This window comes from Pongo pygmaeus, chromosome 16, assembly GCF_028885625.2.
Source record: "Pongo pygmaeus isolate AG05252 chromosome 16, NHGRI_mPonPyg2-v2.0_pri, whole genome shotgun sequence".
NCBI lineage: Eukaryota > Metazoa > Chordata > Mammalia > Primates > Hominidae > Pongo > Pongo pygmaeus.
Genome location: NC_072389.2, coordinates 82,144,983 through 82,170,650, shown reverse-complemented (window position 1 = coordinate 82,170,650; position 25,668 = coordinate 82,144,983). Strand labels below are relative to the sequence as shown.

At 38.7% G+C, this 25,668-nt stretch overlaps 1 protein-coding gene across 9 annotated transcripts in view; it reads left to right on the top strand.

Moving 5' to 3' along the window:
• SCAPER (S-phase cyclin A associated protein in the ER) overlaps positions 1 to 25,668 on the top strand; it is a 552,312-nt gene that overhangs the window by 444,541 nt on the left and 82,103 nt on the right. For all 9 annotated transcript variants that reach the window (XM_063652363.1, XM_054452429.2, XM_054452422.2 and 6 more), the window contains one exon: positions 21,161 to 21,393. In XM_063652363.1, coding sequence (XP_063508433.1) covers positions 21,161 to 21,393 — 233 coding nt within the window. The remainder of the gene's footprint in view (positions 1 to 21,160; positions 21,394 to 25,668) is intronic.

Genomic DNA, 25,668 nt, shown 5'->3' with positions numbered 1-25,668 from the left:
TATTTTTACAAAGTGTAAAAGCAAGCAAAACTAAACGTTATATTCTCTAGGGACACATTTATGTAATAAAATCTTTGTTTAAGCAAGGGAATGATAAACACAAAATCATGATAATGGTTACTAGGTTAGGGAGATGGGGAATGAAATAGTAGAAGAGCCAAAAATAAATGTATTGATATTATTCCCGTTAAATTATTTAAATTTTACTTAAAAAATTAAAGCCACAGTTGTAGTCTTCTTGGAATTTATGATCAGTGGATAGCTCAAACAAGCGGTCAAATACAATATATCTTAAGGATTATGATGAGTCAGGACAGTGCTGATTTTCAGGGATCAGAGAAAAGTTCCTAGAGAAAGTAATGTCTAAACTGAGACCTGAAGGATAAGTAGTAATGTGGTCATCTAAGAAAACAATAAGAAAAAAACATCCTTAGCAAAGTTTATAACCTAAGTGAAAGGAAGGGGGATGAGTGCTAAGTGGTGAGAACTCTAGCTGGTGACATAAGTAGGAATTCACTAGTGAAGGATACCAAGTCAGTGATAATAGGACATAGCCTTAGCTCTTGCCATACAGATGCTTGCTTGTCTCTCAGGTTTCAAATATGAGGAAAGAATGTACTTACTGTACTACTACATTCTGGAAAATAATGCCCTGTATTTTAAATAGACACAAATGATAACTGATCTGTCAGTTTAAGCAGGAAGACCTGTATCTCAGATCATTCTCCAAGTATCTTTCTGCCACTTTTTACCAGTGAGAGAGAAATATTTATTTTGTTTATGAAATAGTTATGCCATACCCATTTCCCAAGAAGAATGAACGTTTGTTGAGAAACAGGATATTTGCCTAATTTCAAAGTATAGTATATTCCTACAAAATTGTTATTAATTGCAAAGTAAAAGAGTAACTTTCTAGTGAAAAAACCTGGTACACACCACCTTACCAAATGATCAAAGTAAACAGTATCAGTTATGCACAAATCAGAACTGTCTGCTACCTGATAGGCTGCAATGAAAATAACACAGCATTGCTTCTGTAATATTTCTGCCAAAGATAATATAATCTGAATCTAATTATGAGGAAACATCCTACATACCTAAATTTTAGGACATTCCTCAAAATAACCTGTAATCTTCAAAAGTCTGAAAATCATGAAAGTTCAAGGAGTCACTGAGGAGTGTTGTAGACTGGTAGTAATAAGAGACATGACAACTAATTAGAACACGATTCTGAACCAGATCCTTTTGCTATAGACGACATTAATGGGACAATTGGCAAATTTTGAATGGGCTCTGAGGTTTAGATGGTGACAAAGAATCAGTGTTAATTTCCTGACTGATGAATATATTGTAATGTAGGAGAATGTCCATTCATTGGAAATACACAAAAGTATTCAGTGGTGATGGGGCATCATGTGAGTATCCTCACAAGGTTCAGGGAAAACGGTCCTCTTAGCTGGGCTCAGTAGCTCTCACCTGTAATCCCAGCAACTCAGGAGGCTGAGGCAGGAGGATAGCTGGAGGCCAGCAGTTTGAGACCAGCCTGGGCAACATAGCAAGACCCCATCACTACAAACATTTTTTAAAAATTTAGCTGGGCGTGGTGGCACACACCCGTAATCCTACCACTCACTGAGCTGAGGTAGAAGGATCACTTGGGCCCAAGAGTTTAAGGTTGCAGTAGGCTATAATTGCACCAGTGCATTCTACCCCGGGCAACTCTCTCTCTAAAAAAAAAAAAAAAAAAGTTCTTTGAACTAGTTATTCTAATATTTGGGGCTATATGCACACAAAAACACACAAATATTTTAACAAAATACAAAAATAAAAGTTTTGGAAACCTGGAATGAGTTGATAAGAGTTTTGTGATTTCCATCAGCTACATACATTGACCTCAATAGCTGAAACACAGAATAACTTAAAACTAGGGCTTATTTCTTGGAGCTGAAATATGGCCTTCAACTTAAAATGTTTTCCTTATGGGAAAATGATTGTTCTTATGAAAGGAAAGTGAAGCTTCCATAGTAGACTGTTTAGCTATATCATTGAAACACATTTAAAATCCTTGAAGAGGAATTTTTAAAACACCTAACTCATACTATGAAAATTCCTCGAAGGGGATGACAGCTATTCAGTGTATACTTTGTGCCAATTTGAACAAAACGCTGATGTCATTTAATATGAAAATTTAGGAAAATGGGCAATCCCAGTAGCTGGTGGGAAACCCATAGTATCCCAGGTATCTTGTGTAGAATGTTCACAGTATAGCTGCAGGGAAAAGACTACTACAACTGAAAGGCACAAAGGCCAGGATCAGCAATGCAAGGGTATAGTTCTGTTCCTTTGTGTCTAACAAGCCTGGAAATACAAGACTTGTTAACTGCCATTTTGAAAGACTGAGAACAGAATCTTGAAATTAAGAAACCTAACAAGGGTAAGATTCATACAATACACATGTGTACATATACTCAGAAAGCAGAGAGATGAGAGAAAATGGAAGAGTGGGACTGAAAGGAAGACAATAGTAGGAACTAGAAGAAGAATGAGACAGAAAAGGGAGGTTAAGGAAGGAGGTAAAATGAAGAGGAAAAGAGAATAGACGTGGATCAGGTGTGGGGGTATGTGTAGAAATTAGAATGGCAAATACAGAGAAAACCTGATTAGACCTTTCCCAATACCCTGTAATAATGCAGTCACAGCCTGCCCTCTTTAAGCTTACATCCCAGTGTTGTCATGTTTGTATTTAGATATAGCAAGGCATGAAGCAGTAAGTCTTCTGTCTTTTCCAGTAAATGAAAGAAAATAGTAATATCAGACATTCTAAGGTCATACACACAGCTAAGTTCCTGTTTCTGTGCCCTTTCCCACTCCTCTTGGGGTTTTATGAGATGTGGGAAATGGACTAAAAGCATTCTTTATGGTTGGCCTCTGCTCTTGTTCAGTTCATTCTTACCTGTTAAAGCAGTCTGTTTAGAGAGGAAAAGGCAGCAATATTAGGTCTCATTAATGTTTCTGACTGTGGCAAAAGTCTTAACATAGACCACACTTCAGTATGTAGTTGCATTCGTTGAAAGATAACTTGCTTTCTCTTAAACCTTGACAATATAGTTTAACAAACTCCTGTGTTTTATAAAGCATGCTTTAAGTTTGGCAGTTTCTTATAAACATACACTTACCCTACATCCCAGCAATCCCACTCCTAGCTATTTCTCCAAGAAAAATGAAAAACATTTCTCTACAAAAAGACTTGTACAGGAGTGATCTTAGCATCCTTATTCATAAGTAAAATCCCTAAATAACACACATGTCCACGAACAGGTGAATTGATAAATTGAGGTATATTCATAGTGGAATATTTAGCAATAAAAAGGAATGAACTATTGATACAACATGGATGAATTATTCAGAATTCATGGAAACATTATTCATACTGCAGAAAGCCAGATTCAAAAATCTACCTACTGTATGATTGCAGTTGTTTGAAATTCTAGAAAATGCAAAGTCATTTATAATACAAAGCAGATCAGTGATTGCCTATGCCCACAGGGGCAAAAGGGAACATTGACTTCAAAGGGGCACAAGGAAACTTTTGGAGATGATCAAAGTGTTCTATATCTTGATTATGATGGTTCTTACATAGATGCGTATATGTCAAAATCAAGTGTACACTTCAAATGGGTGCATTTTACAAAAAAATTTATTTTTAAAATATGTGTTTACAGGCCAGGTGCAGTGGCTCATGCATGTAATCCGAACACTTTGGGAGGCCAAGGTGCATGGATTGCTGAGCCCAGGAGTTTGAGACCAGCCTGGGCAATATGACAAAACCCTGTCTCTACTAAAAATACAAAAAATTAGCCAGGCGTGGTGGCACATGCCTGTAATCCCAGCTACTCAGGAGGCTGAGGCACGAGAATCGCTTGAACCAGGGAGGTGGAGGTTGCGGTAAGCCGAGATTGGGCTGCTGCACTCCAGCCTGGGCAACAGAGCAAGACTCCATCTCAAAATATATATGTATATATATATGCTTTTACAAATGTGGCAAAATGTTATCAATTGGTGAATCTAGGTAAAGGATATACTTCATCTTATATTTCATTGTACTAGATTTAGAAGGGAAAAAAATACTCTTTCCAAAAGGCAGCAATGTAAAGACAGTAATTGAATTATTGAGGGGAATAAATAAGCTGGAGAGCTTAAGGAATACTCCGTCTTCATAGAATTTTGTATCTGTTCTTTCAGACTACACTGCTACCTTCTTAATTCAGTGTCTTGATATGTATAACATCAAGAAAAAAGCTATTGATTTGCTTTCCTTATATTTTAAGTGAACAGAATTTAATTCACTTTCTTCCACTTTGAGTGCCCTTTTCAGACAAGAATATGCTATAGTAGACATCACAAGGAATACAGAGACAATATGGTGTGGAGCTTGCTCTCAAGATACAGTGTAGCACAGGGGTTAGCAGATTCAGATCCACAGGCCAAATCACCACCTGTTTATAAATAAAGTTGTATTAAAATAAAGCATTTGTTTACATATGACTGCTTTCTTCTTACAACAGTAGAACTGAGTAGTTGTGATGGAGACTGTATAACCTGCAAAGCATAAAATATTTACTGTCTGGCCCTTGACAGAAAAAAATAATCGCCAACTTCTGGTCTAATAAAATAGATAAGACATGGATGTTAAAAACAGAGTGTCATAAGCAAAGTAAAGATCAGGTGTTCCAAGAGGTCAGAGGAGGGAGAGATTCCTTTAAAAGGAAAGCTGGAGAAAGTTTCATTAAGGAAGTGGTATTGATAGCCAAACCTAAGTAGGAATTAGGCAGAGGGAGATTTGAGGATACAAGTTGGTAAGTGCTGGGGCAAGAGGCATGGAGGAAAACTTTATACATGCCCTTGAAAATCACCAGATAGAGGGAAATAAGGGCCAATTAAGCAACCTTGTACCCACTTGTCATAGAATTATAGAATATCAAGAGCTGTAAACCTTAAAGATTATCTCATATAACTATTTGAAGTTACAGTTGAGAAAACAGACTGAAAGGGATTAAATCATTCATACAAGGCCACATACAAAGTTAGTGGGGAAGCCATACTAAAATTCAGCATTTATGCCTCCACACCTTAAGCCAATATTTACTGAATTAAGCTGAATTGCTTCCCCAGAGAGACTTTCTAGGGCAAAGACTTTCATCTAAGGTGTAGAATACAGATCAAAAATCTGTAGAGTACATTTTTAAAATTACATATGCTCTTTCCTCCTTTGAGATTTACTACATGAAATGAGAAATGTCAGTTTTGGAGATATGTTCCCCCAAATGAATATTGTGGAAGAGTAAGACCAAAACTTTTTCTAAAATCATGTATTTCACATATGGTTTAGTAGATATTTGATAGGCCTTTATAGAAAAATAAATGATATTATTTTGAAGACCATTTGTTGCTGCCTATGAATAACTTGGTAATATCTGGATTCTGTGTTGGGTCAGATTGCCCATCCCAAGACTCACGTTTATATTTTTCATTCCTGTGTGTGCTTCTGTCCAAACTTTGCCAAAAATTATGCCATCGTTTGTCAAGTGTCAGCATTATCAAGCTTTGTTGTGTTACGTCACTAAGTGCTATCCAGTAGAAGAGAGATGATAATTCACTGGCTTCTGGTAATACTTATCACCCTTTCCTGCCACAACCAAACCTCTTAAAGAGCTGTCTGCATCCATTCTTTTCATTTCCACACTGCAGATTCACTATTCACCCACTGAGTTTGGTTTTTTCTCCCACCATGCCACTCAAAGTTCTTTCACCAAGATCACCAGTAGATTCTAACTTGAAAGTCTCCCCTCCTTTGGTTTGTAGAAAATCTCCCTCTGGACTTTACTCCTGCTAGGCCATTTTGCAAATGTTGATGTGTCTCAGAATACCTTTTTAGTTTTCTTCCTCACCTTCTCCTACCAAACTGTACAATCTTCATAAACAGGGTTTCTTTGTTTGTTTGTTTGTTTCAACAAACAGCATGCCATTTGTTTCAACTGTTTCCCATACACCGATGGTCCCAAGTCAGCATCTTCAAACCCTGAAACTTAGCATGCCCAGAACTGGGCATATACTCCCTCAAAATCGGCTTCCCCCACTGCATTCCCTATCCTGGTAAACAACTCTACCATATAAGCCAGAAACCTAGGAAAGTTAAAACCATCCCTCCCTTCACTCTTCTTTCCCCCTTTCCCTAAATATGCAGTCAATTAGATTATTCTCCATTTCCCATCATCTTTCATTTGTAAGTAATATAATAGCCTCCTTCCCTGCTGTTAATTGTAACCCTTCTCATAGCAGCCTACATATTATGATGAGTCATTTTTCAAAAAATGAAAACTTTTCATGGCACTCCTAGCTTAGAATCCTTCATTGTCTTACCCTTTATGTTCAGAATTGAGAGCTAAACCCCTCAGTATAGCAGGGCTTGTGTGATCTGACGGTCTCATACACCACTAGTCCAACTATCTCCAGCAACCTGCAGCTTCCTGAACACACATACTCTCTTCTGTCTTCTTTCATGCTGTTTCCTCATGTGTCCTCTTCACTACCCAACATCACCACCATCCCAGCAGGCTAAGTTTTTCCTCTTTCTGTGAGACTCAGCTCAGTGGTTACCTTCCCCAGGCACTGCACCTTGCACCTGTCCTCATAAGACCATGAGTTTACTTATCACCTGGAATTCGAATTACATTTTACTTACCTGTGAACTCTGGGAGGCAAGACCGTGTCTTTCCTCTTCACCTGTTGAGTTTATCACAGAGTCGAGGACATAGTATTCAAAAAATGTTCAATGAATGAAAGAAATTGTTGTAAGCTAATGTGTTTTGTAGTTCAGATAATAATATTATTTCAGAGATAGGTGTCTGAGAATATAGGAATAACAAACTCAGTTTCAGCTATACTTTCACAACACAAAATGAGTTTGTGACCTCAGATGTTTAGGGGTTTTCCCACACACACACCAAGCCAAGTAGTCCTTCAGCAGCAAACACCAGCTAGGAGCCTCTACTTCAATTCAATTCTGACTACTTGAAGGTAGCATCATACACACAGGTTTAGAGCTCAGTCCCACAAGACTGTCCACCACTTCAGATGCCAGTCACAAGTCTCAGGTTGTTTTACCTGTGCTTCTGACCAAATGACTATAAATCAGAGTTCCCCATGAACCTTTCCTTGGGTTCGATGAATTTGCTAGAGTGGCTTACAGAACTCAAGGAAACACTTACATTTACCAGTTTATCACAAAGGATGTTACAAAGGATACAGATGAAGAGATTTATAGGATGAGGGAAAGAGGCATGGATTACCCTCTCCAGGTGCACCACCCTCCAAGAACCTCCATGTGTTTCATGCTCCTGAAGCTCTTCAAACCCTATCCTATTGGGTTTTTATGGAAGCTTCATTCCATGGGCATGATCAATTAAATCATTAGCCATTGGTGATCAGCTTAACCTTCAGCCCTTAATACACCAGACCTAACAAACATCATGGCTTAGCCTAGTCCACCTTAAATGTGCTCAAAACACTGCCCTTAGCTTATAGTTGGGCAGAATTAGCTAAAACAGAGTCTATTGTACAATGAAGTGTTGAATGTCTCATGTAATTTATTGAATCATATACTGAAAGTGAAACAGGGAATGGATGTATAGGTACTCGAAGTATGGTTTCTATTGAATGCATATGTCTTTCACACCATGATAAAGTCAAAAAATCATAAGTTGAACCATGGCAAGTTGGGGACTGTCTGTATATGTTTCACAGTATTATGAGATTATGGATGACATACATTTCCTTTTTCGTATGAATTTGTCTACTTCAGGATATGCACATAACTGCCTCTTTAAACCATAGGGGGTTCTCCACAATGTTAATCTCCATCCTATAAAGTGGATAGCAAAGCTTAGTGATTTTCCATAATACATCTGTCCTTCTAAGTTTCTACTGAACTTGCCTGAAGAGATTAAAGGAAATTTCAGTTCCCTATATGTGCAAAAACAACCTATGAGAAAATAATAGATACTTGTATTTCAGTAAAGCTCTACCTCTAAAACTTCCCGAGGTTCTTTTGCAGCTTTTGCTGAATATAAAACATGTCATTTGGGGCAGCTATTGCAATGAGAAACAATGTTTAAATGATTTATTAGCACCAGTTGAAGCCTGGATTTTCATTTATCTAATCATGGTCACTTGTTGCAGTGCCCTGGAAATGGTAATAAAACTTCCATCACACTTGTTTAGTGCTTTATAATTTTTGAGCACTTTCACATGTCACCTTGATTAATTTTCAGTATTGTATACTACGATAGTTAAAGACTCAGGCTCAGAAGTGAGACAGCCTAGATTGAAATCCTGACCCTGATGTAATTTAACCTCTCTGAACCCTAGTTTTCTTGTCTGAATATAGGAATAACAATATTTCTGATCTATGAGAGTGTTGTGTAGATTAAGTGAGATGATCCAGATGAGCTGTTATCATGGAACCTCACATTAAGTGCCCACTAAATGTTAGCTGCTACTACTATTATCACTACTGCCCCTTCCACCACTATTTCTACAAGAAAATTCCCTGTGCAGTAAGAGTGGATATTACTTCTGGAAGAATCAGAGGTCTTAAGAAAGGGTTAAGCACTCATGCAACGCCCCTCTCGCCATCCCTTGGTGGTGTTAGAGAAGGCTGAGTGGGAAATCGAGATTTTAATCCTCATCCAGCAGTAACGATGCACCTCCACCCAGAGTGCATGGAGAATGTATTGGAAGCCTGATTTTTCACCCCTACTGAGAGATAGTGAGATTCTCCTCCCCCACTCACCAGGATGGTGCCAGAAGGGGCCAAGTGAGATGCCAGGACTCACCAGCTTCCTGTGGTAACAAGCCCTATCCCATCACCTCCTGTGGAAACCATGTGAGGAACAGTAACATGCCATCTCCAGGTGGCTAACTCAGGAGCCTGAATTCCTGCCCTCACCTGATAATGAGGCAGCCTTCACCCCCAGCTGACAGTAATGAAGTGACACTCCCTGCCCCCCATCAGAACAGTGTCAGAGGAGGTCTTCTAAAACAAGATTTAAATAAGATACAGTCTTATCATACACAAAGCTTCCAGAATATAATTTAAAAATCACTCATCATAGAAAGAACCAGGAAAATCTCAACCTGAATGAGAAAAGACAACAGATGTTACAATTCTTATAAGGATTTTAAAGCAGCCACCATAAAAATGCTTCAAACATGCAATTACAAATATGCTTAAAGCAAATGAAAAAGTAGTCTCGGCAAAGAAATAGAAGATATATATTCTCACTTACAAGTGGAAACTAAGCTATGGGTATGCAAAGGCATACAGAGTGGTATAATGAACATGGGAGACTCAGAAGGAGAAAAGATGAGAATAGGGTAAAGGATGAAAAACTTACTTATTGGGTACAGTGTACACTATTCGGGTGACAGGTGCACAAAAATCCCAGACTTCACCACTATACAGTTCATCCATGTGACCAGAAACCACTTTGATCCCTAAAGCTATTGAAATAAAATAGAAGATATAAAGAATAACCAAGTGAAATGCTATAATTGAAAACTATAATAATCCAAAATTTTAAAAGTCGGTGAATGTGCTCCAATGACTGAGTGGAGAGAAAGGATGAAAGAATCAATGAATTTGAGGTTAGAACAATCAAAATTACCCAATCTGAAGAACAACAGAGAAAACAGACCAAAATGTTTCAAATGACCAGAACCTAAGGACTGATGGAGCTATAACAAGAGATCTAACATTCATGTCACCAGACTCATGGGATCTAACATTCATGTCATCAGACTCATGGAAGTAGAAAAAAGACAGGGATGAAAAAGTATTTGAAGAAATAGTAGCTGAAATGGTCCCAAATTTGGCAAAAGATGTAAATGTGTGGGTTCAGGAAGCAGAGCAGACCACAAACAGAATAAACAAAAAGTAAATTATTGGACTTAAGCCCTAACACATCAGTAAAAATGGTTCCAAAATAACAAAATTTTATTTAAAAATGGGAAAGATTAGTTTACAGCCGTGAGGGAGAGGGAAAACTTGTGGAAAAACTGAATTACATAATGAACATAAAAAATAGGAACTTTATTTTTTTAACTTAAGTTCCATCAAGTTCAAGACACTTTTATAAGTGGTACTACCAGCCGTTTAATTCATCCCTAAAAATCTAAGGGTCCTGGGAATTTAACCATGTCAATGCAATCTTTTTTACATTATTAACTGAAGAAAAATGGGGCCCTTTACAGATTTTTTAAGATTAGGAAACAAGAAGTCAGAAGGAGACAAATCAGGACTGAAAGGTGGATGCCCAATGATTTCCCATCAAAACTCTTGAAAAGTTGCCTACATTTGATGAGAATAAGCAGGAGTATTGCTGTGGTGGAAAAGGACCCTCTGGTGAAGCTTTCCCAGGTGTTTTTCTGCTCATGCTCTGGCTAACTTTCTCAAAACGCACTCATAATGAGCAGATGTTATCATTCTTTCACCCTCCAGAAAGTCAAAAAGCAAAATGCCTTGAGCATCCCAAAATGTTGCCATGATCTTTGCTCTTGACTGGTCCGCATTTGCTTTGGCTGGGCAATTTCCACTTCTTGGTAGCCATTGCTTTGATTGTGCTTTGTCTTCAGAATCATACTGGTAAAGCCATGTCCTATTGCAGTTCTTCCAAGAATTGCTTCAGGATCTTAATCCCCCTTGTTTAAAATTTCCATTGAAAGCTGTGCTCTTGTCTGCAGCTGAGCTGGACACAATGGTTTTGGCACTCATCAAGTGGAAAGTTTGCACAACTTTAATTTTTCAGTTAGAATTGTATAAGCTACCAGTTGAGAAGTCTGTGGTGTTAGCTGTTGTTTCTGCTATTAATCATCAGTCACCTTCAATTAGAGCACAAAATGAATTCTTTCCTTGTAAATTGATGTGGATGGTCTGCTGGTGCAGGCTTCATCTTCAACATCATGTTGTCCCTTCTTAAAACAAGTTACCCATTTGTAAACTGCTGATTTCCTTGGGCCATTGTCCCCCTAAACGTTTTGTAAAACACCAGTGATTTCAGAATTCTTCCACCCAAGCTTCACCATAAATTTGATATTTGTTCTTGCTTCAATCTTAGCAGAATTCATCTTGCTCTTAAAGGGGATCTTTTCAAATTGATGTCTTATATTTCTTTGTGCCTCCGACTAGAGCCTCTTCAGACATGTTATAACAAGTTGATATAAGTTTATTTTGGTGCAAAAATAATTGAAATCCATGCATAGTTTTTTCAAAATACACATTTTTCACAAATGTTTGAAGACCTCTTATATTAAGGAGCCCCTGCACTGTTTGGGAGGATGAACTAGATAATCACCTTTAGGCTTTCCAACTCTGGGAGTCTCTGATTTTCTCCATTCTTCAAGGTCCGCCATCTAGCATTATTATTAGAAGGTGATTCCCTTGGTGGTGGTGTTATTTTTTTACCCCAACTTTCGCTGTTTATCTGTCTTCTCATTTGCATCAATACACATGCCCCCACCACCTTTTTCATTGGTTTTTAAAATTATTTCCTGGTTTTTGCCTGTCTGTATTCCAGATAGATGAGATTACTTGAATAACTTCATAATCATAAATAAAGACCTACAGAATCATAGAATCTGAGACTCAAAAGAGGTCTCAGAGATTAACGAGTCCATCCTTATACCAGGAAAGATATAATGGTGTTAGGGTATATCACCTAACATGGAGTCAGATGTTTTGAATTTGAGAAGCTGCTCCATTATTTGCTGACTTCAAGATCTTGTGTAAGTTGCTTAACCTTTCTGAGCCTCTGTTTTCTCATTTGCATAATAGGCATAATAATAGATATACTAGAAGGTAGCTATAAACATTTAATTAGATAAATATATATAAAGGGACCTAGCTTGCCATCTTACAGTGGACTCTCAGTAAATATTAATTAAAGCTGAATGTCCTCATTTTATACATAAGGAACTGGATACACACAAGTCATGCTGGTAGCAGCAGATGAGATAGAATGAGAGAGACTCAGGCCTCCCGGGACAGTGCTCCCAACACACCAAAGCTGCTATGTAAATGCCTCTAAAACCTCCCCATTCTTTCACTGGACAAATATTTAGGCACTGGAACTACAGAGACAAATTGTAGCTCACAGTTTAGTAGGACAAACCAGTAAGAGACATTTAAAATGTAGTATAATGAGTGCTGCGGTAAAGCACAGCATGTACAAGGTGTTTGGGAATTACAGTGAGGCATATAACTTATTTTGGGGGGTGGGGAAAAGAAAAGATGCACCTCATAGACTATAATAACTGAAACAGGAGTAAGAGGTGAACACATAGGATATTGCATAGAGAAGGGTTTTGCGTGCAAACTTCCTTTCTTCCTTTAATTCACTTTACACCTTTGCCCAGGATGACTAAATACTATCTATATCTATATCTATATCTAGATATAGATATAGATATTTAATGCTGGTTTTCTGTTTACCTTGGACCTTCTAAATGTCACAATTATTGGTTTGGTGAATTTTTTTAGTGAAAATCAATGTCTACATGCATTTAAAAAATAGTGAACATCTACTACATGTCTGATGTTGTTTAGGCACTGGGATTGTAGCAGTGATCAAGACAAAGTCTTGCTCTCGTGGAGCTTATATTCTGATTGAGAGAGAGAGGAAATAATGTACAGTATGTCAGGAGGTAACTGTTGCACTGGAAGAAAAATAAAGTTGAGTAAGCAAGAAAGGGAAGATAGGTTTGGGGAGAGAAATGTTACTTTAAATAAGATACTCTGGCATAACTTACGGATAAGATGACATTTGAATAGAGACTAGAAGAAGTGGAGAAATTAGTCATGAGGTTACCTGGGGGAAAGGTATTCCAGGCAGAGGAAATATCAGAATGCGAGCAAGAGACAGACTGACTTAGTATATTAATTTGGGGAGGAATGGAGGTAGAGGATAGATCAGAAGGGCTTCCTTGGGCATCATGAGGTTTGGAGCTTTTAGTTTGCAGGAAATGAGATACCAGGGAATGTGTTGAGCAGAGGAAGTATATGATTCAACATGTATAACAAAGAGTTTTGTAAGCATCATGACCACTAAGGCATACACTATAAAGTTTGCTGACATTTTATCTTGTTAGGATTTTGGCTGCATAAATATAGGCTTAAAGGCATAAATATGTTAGAAGGGGTAATGATATTTAGGATTAATTGCAGTGTCTTCTTTAATATTGTCATAACATTATTTGTGGCATAAAAAGAAGGGGAATAGGCCGGGCATGATGGCTCACACCTGTAATCCCAGCACTTTGGGAGGCCAAGGCGGGCAGATCACAAGGTCAGGAGATCGAGACCAACCTGGCTAACATGGTGAAACCCCATCTCTACTAAAAATACAAAAAATTAGCCGGGCGTGGTGGCGGGCGCCTGTAGTCCCAGCTACTCGGGAGGCTGAGGTGGGAGAATGGCATGAACCTGGGAGGCAGAGCTTGCAGTGAGCCAAGATCATGCCACTGCACCCCAGCCTGGGCGACAGAGCAAGACTCCGTCTCAAAAAAAAAAAAAAACAAAAAACAGAAGGGGAATAATTTTAAAAGATAATAGTGAAAAACTATTAGCCACTTCTGTGTGATTTCCTTTTATATTTTCAAGCCATGTAAATTGTTGAGGTAAATACCTTTCATCAGTTCTATTTTTATGCATAATATAACATGGGCATACACGTTTTATAAATATCAGTGGGAAAAAGACTGTTGCATGTTTAGTGACCGTTTCATATAGGAAATGAGGCCAACAATGTAAGAACTTGTGTCTGCTGCTGGAGCCCTTCCACATTTTTTGCCTTTTTTTTCTGTACTCTGACACTGTCTTGACAGTTTTCTAAACAATCTCTTATTGATTCTCAGTGAACCTAATTCATATTCTGAGCATTCTGTTTACACTGTACAGCTTGAAAATATGTAAACCTATCTTCAGAATACTAAAAAACAGTTGTACAGAATTACCAGTAATTACTAATTTAATTTTCTCTGTCATGGAATCACATTACAGAACAATAGATTTCTATTACTAATAAAAGCATTTTTCTGTATTGCAAACAAGAATGTTGAAAGTATTTGAAACCACTTTGGCAATGGGAAAAAAGAATACATGCTTGGGTTTTAAAAGTTATAATGACTTTTAATTTAACTTCGCTGAAAACATTTTGATTCAGGGCTTTGTCCTATAAACATTGGGTTTCATTTTGGAATAAGTATAGAGAATCGGCACCAGTATCTATTCCAGCCCTGATGATTTCTGTATCCTCAAGGAAGTCTTTTTCTCCTCTGGACCTTGGTTTCCCCAAAGATAAAATAAAAAGATTTGATTCTAAGATTTTTTTCTATATCTAAAACTGTATGAAATATCTACAAATTTTTAAAAGGTCAAATATCTTTTGAGGGGAATGGGAAATTTTACAATAAGATTATGTACATGAAATCACTGTATAATAAGCTGCTATTATAAGAGTAAGATAATGACCACTCTAGTATATTCTAAAGAAATATTCCAAAGGAAATACCTTTCATCCATTTGAAAAGAAAGCATGGTTTTAGATTTCTGCCTGAGGGGTGAGAGATTCAGAAGGACCAAAAACTACATAGCTCTCTTTCCCAGGCCAGGCTTGGTACATACCAGCAGGTGGTAGTTACAAACACTGATGCATGCTGGGAAGGTAAGCTTCCCCTGCCCCTCCACAGACCACCCACCCCAGAATGGAATGTGTTCCACACTCAGGTAAGTCAGGTGTGTAATAGAGCAGAGTGGGGGAAGGGAGGAGGTTGCTTGCACACCTTGCCAAGGACAGGCCCTTGGCCCAGCAGCTGTGCTGAAAGTAAGTTCAAACTCAGGTGTTGCTCTATAAGCAAATATCAGAACTCACTCACAAAAGTGTGTATTTCATGTATTAAAGGTGTCCCAAAAGAGCAGGCTGCTCACAAGTAAGCTATTTTACCTCTGGCAAGTAACGGTGATACCCAACTAGATGAAAGACAGCAGTGCAGTATACTGCTTTGAATAAAATGTCATTTACAGTATAGATACCTTCTCCTTAAAGTTTCTTTTTGTCAAATCTCATTTTTAAGACGAGAAGGTCTTTGGGAGGCTAAGGTGGTCGGATTGCTTGAGGCCAGGAGTTTGAGACAAGCCTGGCAAACATGATGAAACCCTATCTCTACTAAAATATTAGCTGGGCCTGATGGCACACACCTGTAATGCCAGCTTCTTGGGAAGGTGAAGCACAAGAATTGCTTGAACTGGGGAGGTGGAGAATACAGTGAGCAGAGATTGCACCACTGCACACTAGCCTGGGTGACAGAGCAAGACTATCTTTAAAAAAAAAAAAAAATTCATTTTGTCTCACTGAAGATGAGCCCCTCCTTACCTTAATTCTGGCAATTTTGAAATTCTTTTCTAGATGAAGCATTGGTTTTCTATTACAACATTCCTGTAAAATAACTTAAACCCAGCAAAAGAAAAATCTATATAAAGGGACAAGGAGAATTTCTGGGACCATTTGAATAAAATGTCCTCTGAGACAGACCAAAAAATCTTTTACCGAAGGTTGCAAACAAAAAACACTATTTTTAACAATGAAAGGGCCAATCTAAATGAAAAAATGAAATTTTCTATGAAAAAATTTGTTTCGGTGCTTGAACTGGATGTGAGGCTCAGTGAGACTGTTGGAAAATAGAAGATCATGGTGAGAAAGTAGGACTGTTCAGTAAAGTAAAGGCCTTTAGACCTGGGCCTGAGATCCTTGGATTTGGCCCAGCAAGCCTGACAAGGGAGATTTGCCTAGTGCAGGACCACAAAGATTCTTTGTGTAACTGCTAGATTGTTATAGAATTTTCTCCATTTGTGTTTACTTTATGAGCAACTGACAAAATGGTGTTTGTGAAATTAAGCACAAAGCCCCCAGTGAGACGGAAAATCAAAAGTTGCCAGTCAGCTATAGGCAGAGAATATAACAATAGTGTAAAACTATATATCTGATTTGCTTTACATTGAGCTTATTTTCTTGGGGAAGATAAGGAGGTAACATTTGGTCCCCAAACCACATTTACAGTTTCTAAATAATGAGATTAGTATGTTTCACCCAGAATTATCCCAACAGCCCATAAATATATTCTTAATTTTTTTTTTTTTTTTTTGAGACAGTCTCACACAGTTGCCCGGGCTGGAGTGCAATGGCACAATCTCGGCTCACTTCAACCTCTGTCTCTTGGGTTCAAGCAATTCTCCTGCCTCAGCCTCCCGAGGAGCTGGGATTACAGGCACCTGCCACCATGCCTGGCTAATTTTTTGTGTTTTTAGTAGACACAGGGTTTCACAATGTTGGCCAGGGTGGTCTCAAACTCCTGACCTCGTGATCCGCCCACCTTGGCCTCCCAAAGTGCTGGGATTATAGGTGTGAGCCACCACACCTGGCCTATATTTTTAATCTTTTGGCCAAGAGTAAAGCTCATGTGAAACCCCTAGTTTTTTAATGGAAGAGACATCAGTAAGGCAGTGTTTTAGCTCATGACCCATTTTCACATCCTCCACCAGAGACACAGCTTCTCCACAACTCTCAGTAAAAGAGATGCCCAATGAGAGGGAGTCACTGTGGGGTAAGGGAAACCACATGGGCTTTAGAGTCTTAGCAGATTGGGTTCAAGTCCCAGCTCTTCCATTCAGTAGTTGTAAAACTTGGACATGTTGCTTGATGTCTCTGAAATTTGATTTCTAGTCTGTAAAAATTAAATGAGATAATATAAGGAAAATGATTAAGAACCTGGCATGGTAGAAAACTCTAGTAAACATTAGTTTTCATTCTTCCCCCCCTACCCTCATAAGTGTGGCTCATATTTTAACCTTTTCTTGACCTCTTAAGGGTGTCATTTTGAGAATTAGCAGTTAACGCTGATTTGTAGTAAATCCTAATTTCATAGGAAATAAAGATGATTCAGTCTGTCCCCAGATCGCAATGCCTTTTGCATTCTCGTATCTGTCTTTTCTTGTGCTTCCAGAACCAGTATCACATTTTACTACTGCCTACCTGTAAAATGGTCACTGTTTTTCTCTCTCTCTCTTTTTTTTTTTTTTTTCTGTGAGACAGAGTCTTGCTCTGTCACCAGGCTGGAGTCCAGTGGCTTGATGTCGGCTCACTGCAACCTCTGACTCCCAGGTTCAAGCGATTCTCCTACCTCAGCCTCCCAAGTGGCTGGGATTACAGGCACACACCACCAAGCCCAGCTAATTTTTGTATTTTTAGTAGAGACAGGATTTCACCATGTTGGCCAGGATGATCTCCATCTCCTGATCTCGTGATCTACCCACCTCAGCCTCCCAAAGTGCTGGGATTACAGGCGTGAGCCACTGTGCCCGGCCCATTTTTCTTTTTTATATTATTCCTTCTGTTTCTATAAACCAAGAAACCACATCTTGTTACAGTTTTATGAAATTAGAGTCTTTAGGGTCTGGACAAAAGCCTGAGGATGAGCAAAGCATCGGTCTGCTCCCTTGACTATGTATGTGTTAGGTACTCAAATGTTAGATGAGCAAGTGTTTAAATAAATGACATCAATTTTATTATCTCAGAAGTCTTTTTAATTTCCTGTTGACTACTGTATTTTTAAAAGTTCCAGTTACTGGATAAAAAAACTTCTAGATAAATGAAAGATTGCTAAATACAACATGCATACATAGTGTTTTATTTGAAATACTTCATGATGAAAAACAGTACAAGGTTGTTGAAGAAAAAGGAATATGAAAATTTGTGATGAATGAAGAACCCTGACATTACCTAGAAACGTATTACTCATATTCTTTGTGTAGTGTGTAAAAGAAACAGAAAGTTGTATTTTAGAGGATTTATTGAGTTAATTTTAGAATGTGGCCAGTTGAACACATAAATTACATTCTCTCTGTTGAGAGGCCTTACTAATATTCTAGTGAATAGATGAAAGTCATAAACCCTCAAAGAAAGAGCATAGGAAGGAAAGGAAAGCAAGTATTTTTTTTTTCAATCTGGAAAGCACATGATTGAAAGAGTTGCCCAAACTAGCAAAACGCCAGAAGAAAATTTGTGCCACAGAATCCTAGCAGGGCTCAAGAATTAGAGTTACTGGCTATCTCAGAAAATGAGGGTGCAGGTGGGGCTGCAAAGAGGGGAATTGGTTGAAAGTCTAAATAAAAGGCAGTTTAGGTGCCCTGGGTGCCTTAGAACCTACCTACTATATGTATAGCCAAGTGACTGCCATTGCCCAAACCTCAGAGAAGACACCAGTTTCAATCAAAGTTACATAGAATATGAGGACACCAGGCACAGCCATACAAAAACAAAGTGATTTAGTGAAAACCCATTCTCAGAACAGTAAGATACTGAGCCCCCTTCTCCAGTGAACCTCTGAAAATGCACACCATGTTATACACTCCAGGTTTGCAGAGGATATAAGATTTCATTCTGTATCATGAAATTAACTGTCCCAGGACAATAGACTTATAAATACTAAAAGCTGGGATCTCCCACCAGAAAAGTGTGGTCTCAACCTAATCACCCAAATTGAAACTCCTCACACGGAAGTTTGTATTCAGCTTCTGATTGATTAGATCCAGATTGTGATACACTGATATATTCATTTATCAATCTTAAATATGAACAAAAAGCCCAAGATTACTACATATTTGAGGAAAGCCTCCAACTTGAAATACAGAAAAACCTCAAACGAAACAGAGACCATGTTAGAAACAAAAGAAAATCTTTTAAAAAGTATAATTTCACAAAGATGAGAAGATATTGCATCCATGAAATAAAAACAAGACACTACCAAAACATATAGAAAGCCAAAAAGAGCTCTTGAAATTTGAAAATATAATTGATGAAACAAAAAAACTAATAGGACCAGAAAATAAGGAAGTCTCCAAAGAAGCAGGAAAAAACATAAAAAGATGAACAGCAAGAGAAAAAGTATTTTCCAAATTAGAAGCTCAGTCTAGGTTCAAAATCCATCAGAAGGCCGGGCGCAGTGGCTCATGTCTGCAATCTCAGCACTTGGGGAGGCCCAGGTGGGCAGATCACCTGAAGTCGGGAATTCAAGACTAGCCTGGCCAACATGGTGAAACCCCATCTCTACTAAAAATACAAAAATTAGCCAGGTGTAATGGCACACACCTGTAATCCCAGCTACTCAGGAGGCTGAGGCAGGAGAATCGCTTGAACCCAGGAGGCAGAGGTTGCAGAGAGCTGAGATCATGCCACTGCACTCCAGTCTGGATGACAGAGTGAGACTCTGTCTCCAAAAAAACAAAACAAAACAAAAAATCCAACAAAAAAATGAATGGGAGGAAATTAGCAAAGAAATAATGCAAGAAATTTTCCCAGAAATGAAACATAAAACTTTCAAGTTGAAAAGACCACTGAGTTTTCACACAATAAATAAAAGAAAATCTATACCAAGGCACAGGAAATCAGCCATAAGAAGATTCTAAGTTTCTGGAGTTTCAAAGTTCTACAGGGCGTGCACTGAAGTATTAGGAATTAGAGACTTCTAAACAGCCATGCTTGAAGTGGAAAACAATGGAGCAATCCTTCAAAACTTAAAAGAATATGGCTTCCAACCAAGAATCCTATATCCAGCCAAACTATCGATAAAATGTAAGGATAATAAAAGATATTTTTAAACATGCAGAATCTCAAAATGTTTCTTCCATGCACTCTTTCTTAGGAAGTTGGTGGAGTAGACCCTGCACCAAAATGAGAGAATTGTATGGAAAGAAAAGGAAGACATGAGATCCAAGGAATAAGGGCATCTAACCTAGAGCTGTGTAGTAGGCCTAGAGAGTTACCAGTCTAGGTTAGAGAAAGAGGGTGGCTGATTTCAGGAAGAATGTCTCCTTTGGAGAAGGAAAAAGAATCAGCAATCCCTGATGTATATGAATTTGACAGGAAATTTCATTTTGACAAGAAAGATAGACAATGAATTAGTGATACATAAATAGGAAATTCAACATATAGGGAAAAATGATTATCTCAGTGAAACCAAAAATTTTGGACAAAAGGGTAAATGTTAAGTAGATTAGCTGTGAATATTTACATAGTCATAATAGAAAAAACAATAACTATTACTATGCAGTCGATAGTGCTGTTTAACAGATGTTCTGATTCTTTCTCTCTTGCCAAGTACATGATAGGATGACATTTCCTGGCTCCCTTTGTGGTTGGGTGGACTGTGTGACTAGTTTTGGCCAATAAGTTGCTTGTTTTTTTCTAAAGATCCCCCTTTTGGGTCCAAGTGATCATTTATTCCTCTATCTTTGGTAGAACTGATACAGATAAACAGTGAAAATGAGGCAAAGGCTGGTTGTCACCAAGTAAGTACATTTGTGGAATTTAATATTTTACCAAATATTTTCCCATTCATCTTCTTAGTTGAACTTCAGAGTTGTCCTGGGAGCTAGGGAGATACAGAAAGCAAGGAACTTGTCTCATATCATATACTACAGAGCCATGGTCCAAGCTCCAATGTTTAATAACCACGTTACTTGTAAACTATATGCAAAGAGAGCTGAGTATGACATTATGTACTAGGGAAAGAACAATTTTGCCATTTTGTAGTAGGAAATGCAAATTTCATCCTGATAGAGGAATTCAGGTTAGATATTTTTTAATACACTGTAATAAGAAATGGTGCTGTCATTTTATCTGTTTTCTGAGTTCATTTAAATTTTTAATATAATTTATTAAGTATTGCATACTTACAGTGTACCTGTGCATGTTCTAAGCATTTTATATGTATCAGCTCATTTAATAATCACAAAAATTCTATGATACAGGTACTCTCATTATCCTTGTTTTATAGATAAGAAATTGGAATTTTGAAATAGTAACCTTATCCAGGGACATCAGGTACTGAGGGTAAAGCTCAGATTTGAACTTGCAGTCTGATTTCAGAGCCAACACTCTTGAACATTTTAGATTGTCAAAATTACTTATGATTCCAGAAATGTTCTAAACTATCTCTGCCCATTTTTGGTGGTTTTATTGAAACATATTTACTGTACTTTTTTTTCATCTAGGTTTATGTTCCAGATGAAAATAATACTATTTTGGGAAGAAATACAAATAAACAAGTTTTTGAAGGCTTGACAACTGGACTTCTCAAAGTCAGTGCTGTGGTTTTGGGCTGCCTGATTGCCAATCGACCAGATGGAAACTGCCAGCCAGCTATCCCAAAAATACCAACACAGGAAATGAAAAACAAACCCTCACAAGGTGATCCTTTTAACAGTCGAGTTCAGGACCTTATCAGGTAAAATTGCTAGAGTTCTTAAAACTTTGTTCTTTGTTAAAAAACTATATTAATTTAAATCTCAAGGCCCATGTGATGGCAGTGGTTCTCACAATGCCATTCACACATTCCTGGTAGAGAATACCAAGAACGCCTTGTAAATATTTCTCAGATTTATCACCTTCACTCCATTGCTGCTATTAATACTTTACTTCAGATACTCAGGTTCTTTTGCAGCGGCAGACAGCATGTCTGTCTGTCTCTCCCCCACCTTTTAAAAATAAGTTCTTTTTCCTAATTATGAAAGGAATACATGCTCAATGATAAACAATTTGGAAAACATGGAAGAGCACAATGGATTTTTTAAAACAGTTTTGAAGAGAGAAAGAAAATTCTTTTAATGAAAAGCAATATAGGTAGAGCTCAGGTATCATTCTTGGTTGTTTTGTTGTTGTTGTTGTTGTTGTTTTTTCTATCAACCAGTCTGGAGCGCAGTGGTACAGCGCAACCTCGGCTCACAGCAACCTCCGCCTCCTGGGTTCAAGCAATTCTCCTGCCTCAGCCTCCCAAGTAGCTGGGATTACAGGCACATGCCACCATGCCTGGTTAATTTTTGTATTTTTAGTAGAGATAAGGTTTCACCATGTTTTCCAGGCTGGTCTCAAACTCTTGACCACAAATGACCCGCCTGCCTCTGTCTCCCAAAGTGCTGGGATTACAGGTGTGAGTCACTGCACCTGGCTTTTCTTGATATTTAGATAGGTGATGTTAGAATGTGTTCTGCTAGAGCTTTTACAAGTTTCTTGATGTCAACTCTTTCCAACTGAAGGAATTTCTGAGAATTCCCCTATCTCAGTTCATCTCTGGTTATAAATTCGGCTCAGACTTAAAACAACAATAATAGCTACCATTTATAGAGTACCCATTATAGTGTAATACCTTACACCTAGTAGGTTAACCTTATAGGGTTATACCTATAGTATAGTATAGTAACCCCTTTAAGTGTAAGGTATTGTAGTAGAGGCTTTGCAGCCCTGTAAGTGTAATATTTCTAACTCAAACTTTGTAGGTGAGGAAATTGCTCAGAGAAGTTAAGTACTTAGCCCAAGGTTATGTAATAAATAAGATTAAAAGTAGGTGGGAGAGCTGAGACTGGAACTCATGTCTAGCTGGACTCCCAACACCTGTATGCTTTCCACTACACAAATGTGACAATTTCTGACACCTGTTCCAGGTCAGCCCTGTTTCCTTCTAAGGTCACCTTCTCTCCAGGGAAATTTACTCCTGCTTTGGCATCTGAACTCATTTACCCTCGTTAATTTTTTATTTCCCAACAGAGTTTCATCTGGTGTTAATCAATTACCTGTTCCACCTATCAGCACCTCTTCTGTGTTCTGCACTGATCTCTGGCTCCCCAAATCCATGCCATTTGTTGCTCTCTGAAGCTTATGGTTGGTTAACAGGAGAACAAGAATGTACTCCTCTGTATTTGCTTCTTTCGCAGTTCATAAATTTCTTCTGCTTTCTTGTAGTGCTTTCTTGGGAACAGTTGTTTCATTCAGTAGCTTCCTTACCCTTGATTACTTTGTTCACTTACCCCTTCTATCTGCCTGTCCTCTTTCCTCAAGTGTATTTATTACTGGAGAGCACCAGGCCCTTTGGGCCACAACCATTTATCTTACAGCACTTGACTTTTAGCCTCCCTGGCCTTTCTCTCAGTTGCTTGATCCCATTCAATTCCCCATGTCCTTTTGGTCGTTGTAGAGTTTGCCCTCTCTGCTGACGAATGTCATTCTGTCCCTGCATTCTCCCTTGGGCTACCCTGTGATGCAGCAACCCTGCATGCTTGTCATCCAGACAACTTAGCCACATGCCTTAGCTGTGATGAAGCGGAAGACCCATTCAAATGCTTCATTGCAATTCCAGTGGGCCTTCCAGGGGGAAATACATACATTTTCACATATATTATTATAATTACCAAATCCTTCTTTTAATACCTTCCTTTAGGAGGTATTTTTCCCCTAATACCTTCCTCCTTTAGGAAGGAGCAGTGGTAATCTGCCAAACCAAATAACTCATGTGACTTAAAAACGATGATTGACGACCATACTACTTCAAAAAATACCATGCCAGTCTTTCTCTGATTTGAACCACTGTTGTTGAATATTGTTTTCTTACAGATAATGCATTGTTATTTGGCTTGGTGAAGACTGTGTAAAAATGCAAACCATATTTCACATCTGCCTAGTTTAGCAAACAAAGCATTTTTTTTTTTTTTTTTTGCTAATTATTTTCATACTTGCCTTCTCACCTTCCCAGATATGAACTGACAAGAAGTCTCACTCCACTCCCTGTTACAATCTGGGCATTTTTGTCAGTTGTGAAGTTGAGTAGAAAGGGCTCCAGTACAGTGTTTGGAGCTATTCTCTGGCTGTATCCCTGAAGTAGAGCAGGAGCAGATTCTGACATCTGTCCCTTCCTTCCTCTTATCTGGCATAGGAGAGGTAGGAAGATATCTAAGAGACATGAGATCATTACAGTGTTTATTCTTATTATTTTTTTTGTTTCAGTCAAGTTTCTGCATCTAAGCCATTCTTGGAAATATTTTTCAATTCAAAGTATGGCCACCCATACCAATTTTGTGCCAGACACTGTAGAAGGACATGTCAAGAATTTAAAAAGACTTTTACCACGTATCCAACTAATTTTATTTTACTATTAGACATCTGAATTTATTTCATTTTTAATTTTTTTAATTGGCACATTGTAACTGTATTAGTCTGTTTTCACACTACTGTTAAAGACATACCCAAGGCTGAGAAAAAAAGAGTGTTCCACATGGCTGGGGAGGCCTCACAATCTTGGCAGAACACAAGGAGGAGTAAGTCATGTGTTGCATGGGTGGTGGCAGGCAAAGAGAGAGCTTGTGCAGGGGAACTCCTCTTTGTAAAACCATCAGATCTTTTGAGACTTATTCACTATCACGAGAACAGCATGGGAAAGACCTGCCCCCATGATTCAGTTACCTCCCACTGGGTCCCTCCCAAAGCACATGGGAATTCAAGATGAGGTTTGGGTGGGGATACAGCCAAACCATATTATTCCACTCTATCTCCTCCCAAATCTCATGTCCTCACATTTCAAAACCAATCATGCCTTCCCAACAGTCCCCCAAAGTCTTAACTCATTTCAGCATTAATTCAAAAGTCCATAATACAACGTCTCATCTGAGACAAGGCAAGTCCCTTCTGCCTATGAGCCTGTAAAATCCAAAGCAAGTTAGTTACTTCTTAGATACAATGGAGGTACAGGCATTGGGCAAAGATACCCATTCCAAATGGGGGAAATTGGCCAAGACAAAGGGGCTACAGGCCCCATGCAAGTCCAAAATCCAACAGGGCAGTCAGATCTTAAAGCTCCAAAATGATCTCTTTTGACTCCATGTCTCACATCCAGGTCACACTGTTGCAAGAGGTGGGTTCCCATCATGTTGGGCAGCTCTGCCTGTGTGGTTTTGTAGGGTATAGCCCCTCTCTTGGCTGTTTTCTTGGGCTGGCATTGAGTGTCTGCAGTTTTTCCAGGCACGTGGTGCAAGCTGTCAATGGATCTACCATTCTGGGGTTTGGAGGACAGTGGCCGTCTTCTCACAACTCCACTATGCGGTGCCACAGTAGGGACTCTGTGTAGGGGCTCTGACCCCACATTTCCCTTCCACACTGCCCTAGCAGAGGTTCTCCATGACAGCCCCTCCCCTGCAGCAAACTTCTGCCTGGGCATCCAGGCATTTCCATACATCCTGTGAAATCTAGGCGAAGGTTCCCAAACTTTAATTCTTGACTTTGGTGCACCTGCAGGCTCAACACCACATGGAAGCTGCCAAGGCTTGGGGCTTCCATCCTCTGAAGCAACAGCCCAGGCTGTATCTTGGCCCCTTTAGCCATGGCCAGAGTGGCTGGAAGTCAAGGTACCAAGTCCCTAGGCTGCACAGAGCAGGGGGGCCCTGGGCCTGCCCCACTAAACCATCTTTTCCTCCTAGGCCTCCAGGTCTGTGATGGGAGGGGCTGCCATGAAGACCTCTGACATGCCCTGGAGACATTTTCCTCATTGTCTTGGGGATTAACATTCAGTTCCTTGTTACTTATGCAAATTTCTGCAGTCGGCTTGAATATCTCCTCAGAAAATGGGATTTTCTTTTGTATCGCATAGTCAAGCTGCAAATTTTCCAAATTTTATGCTGTTTCCCTTTTAAAATTGAATGCTTTTAACAGCACCCAAGTCATCTCTTGAATGCTTTGC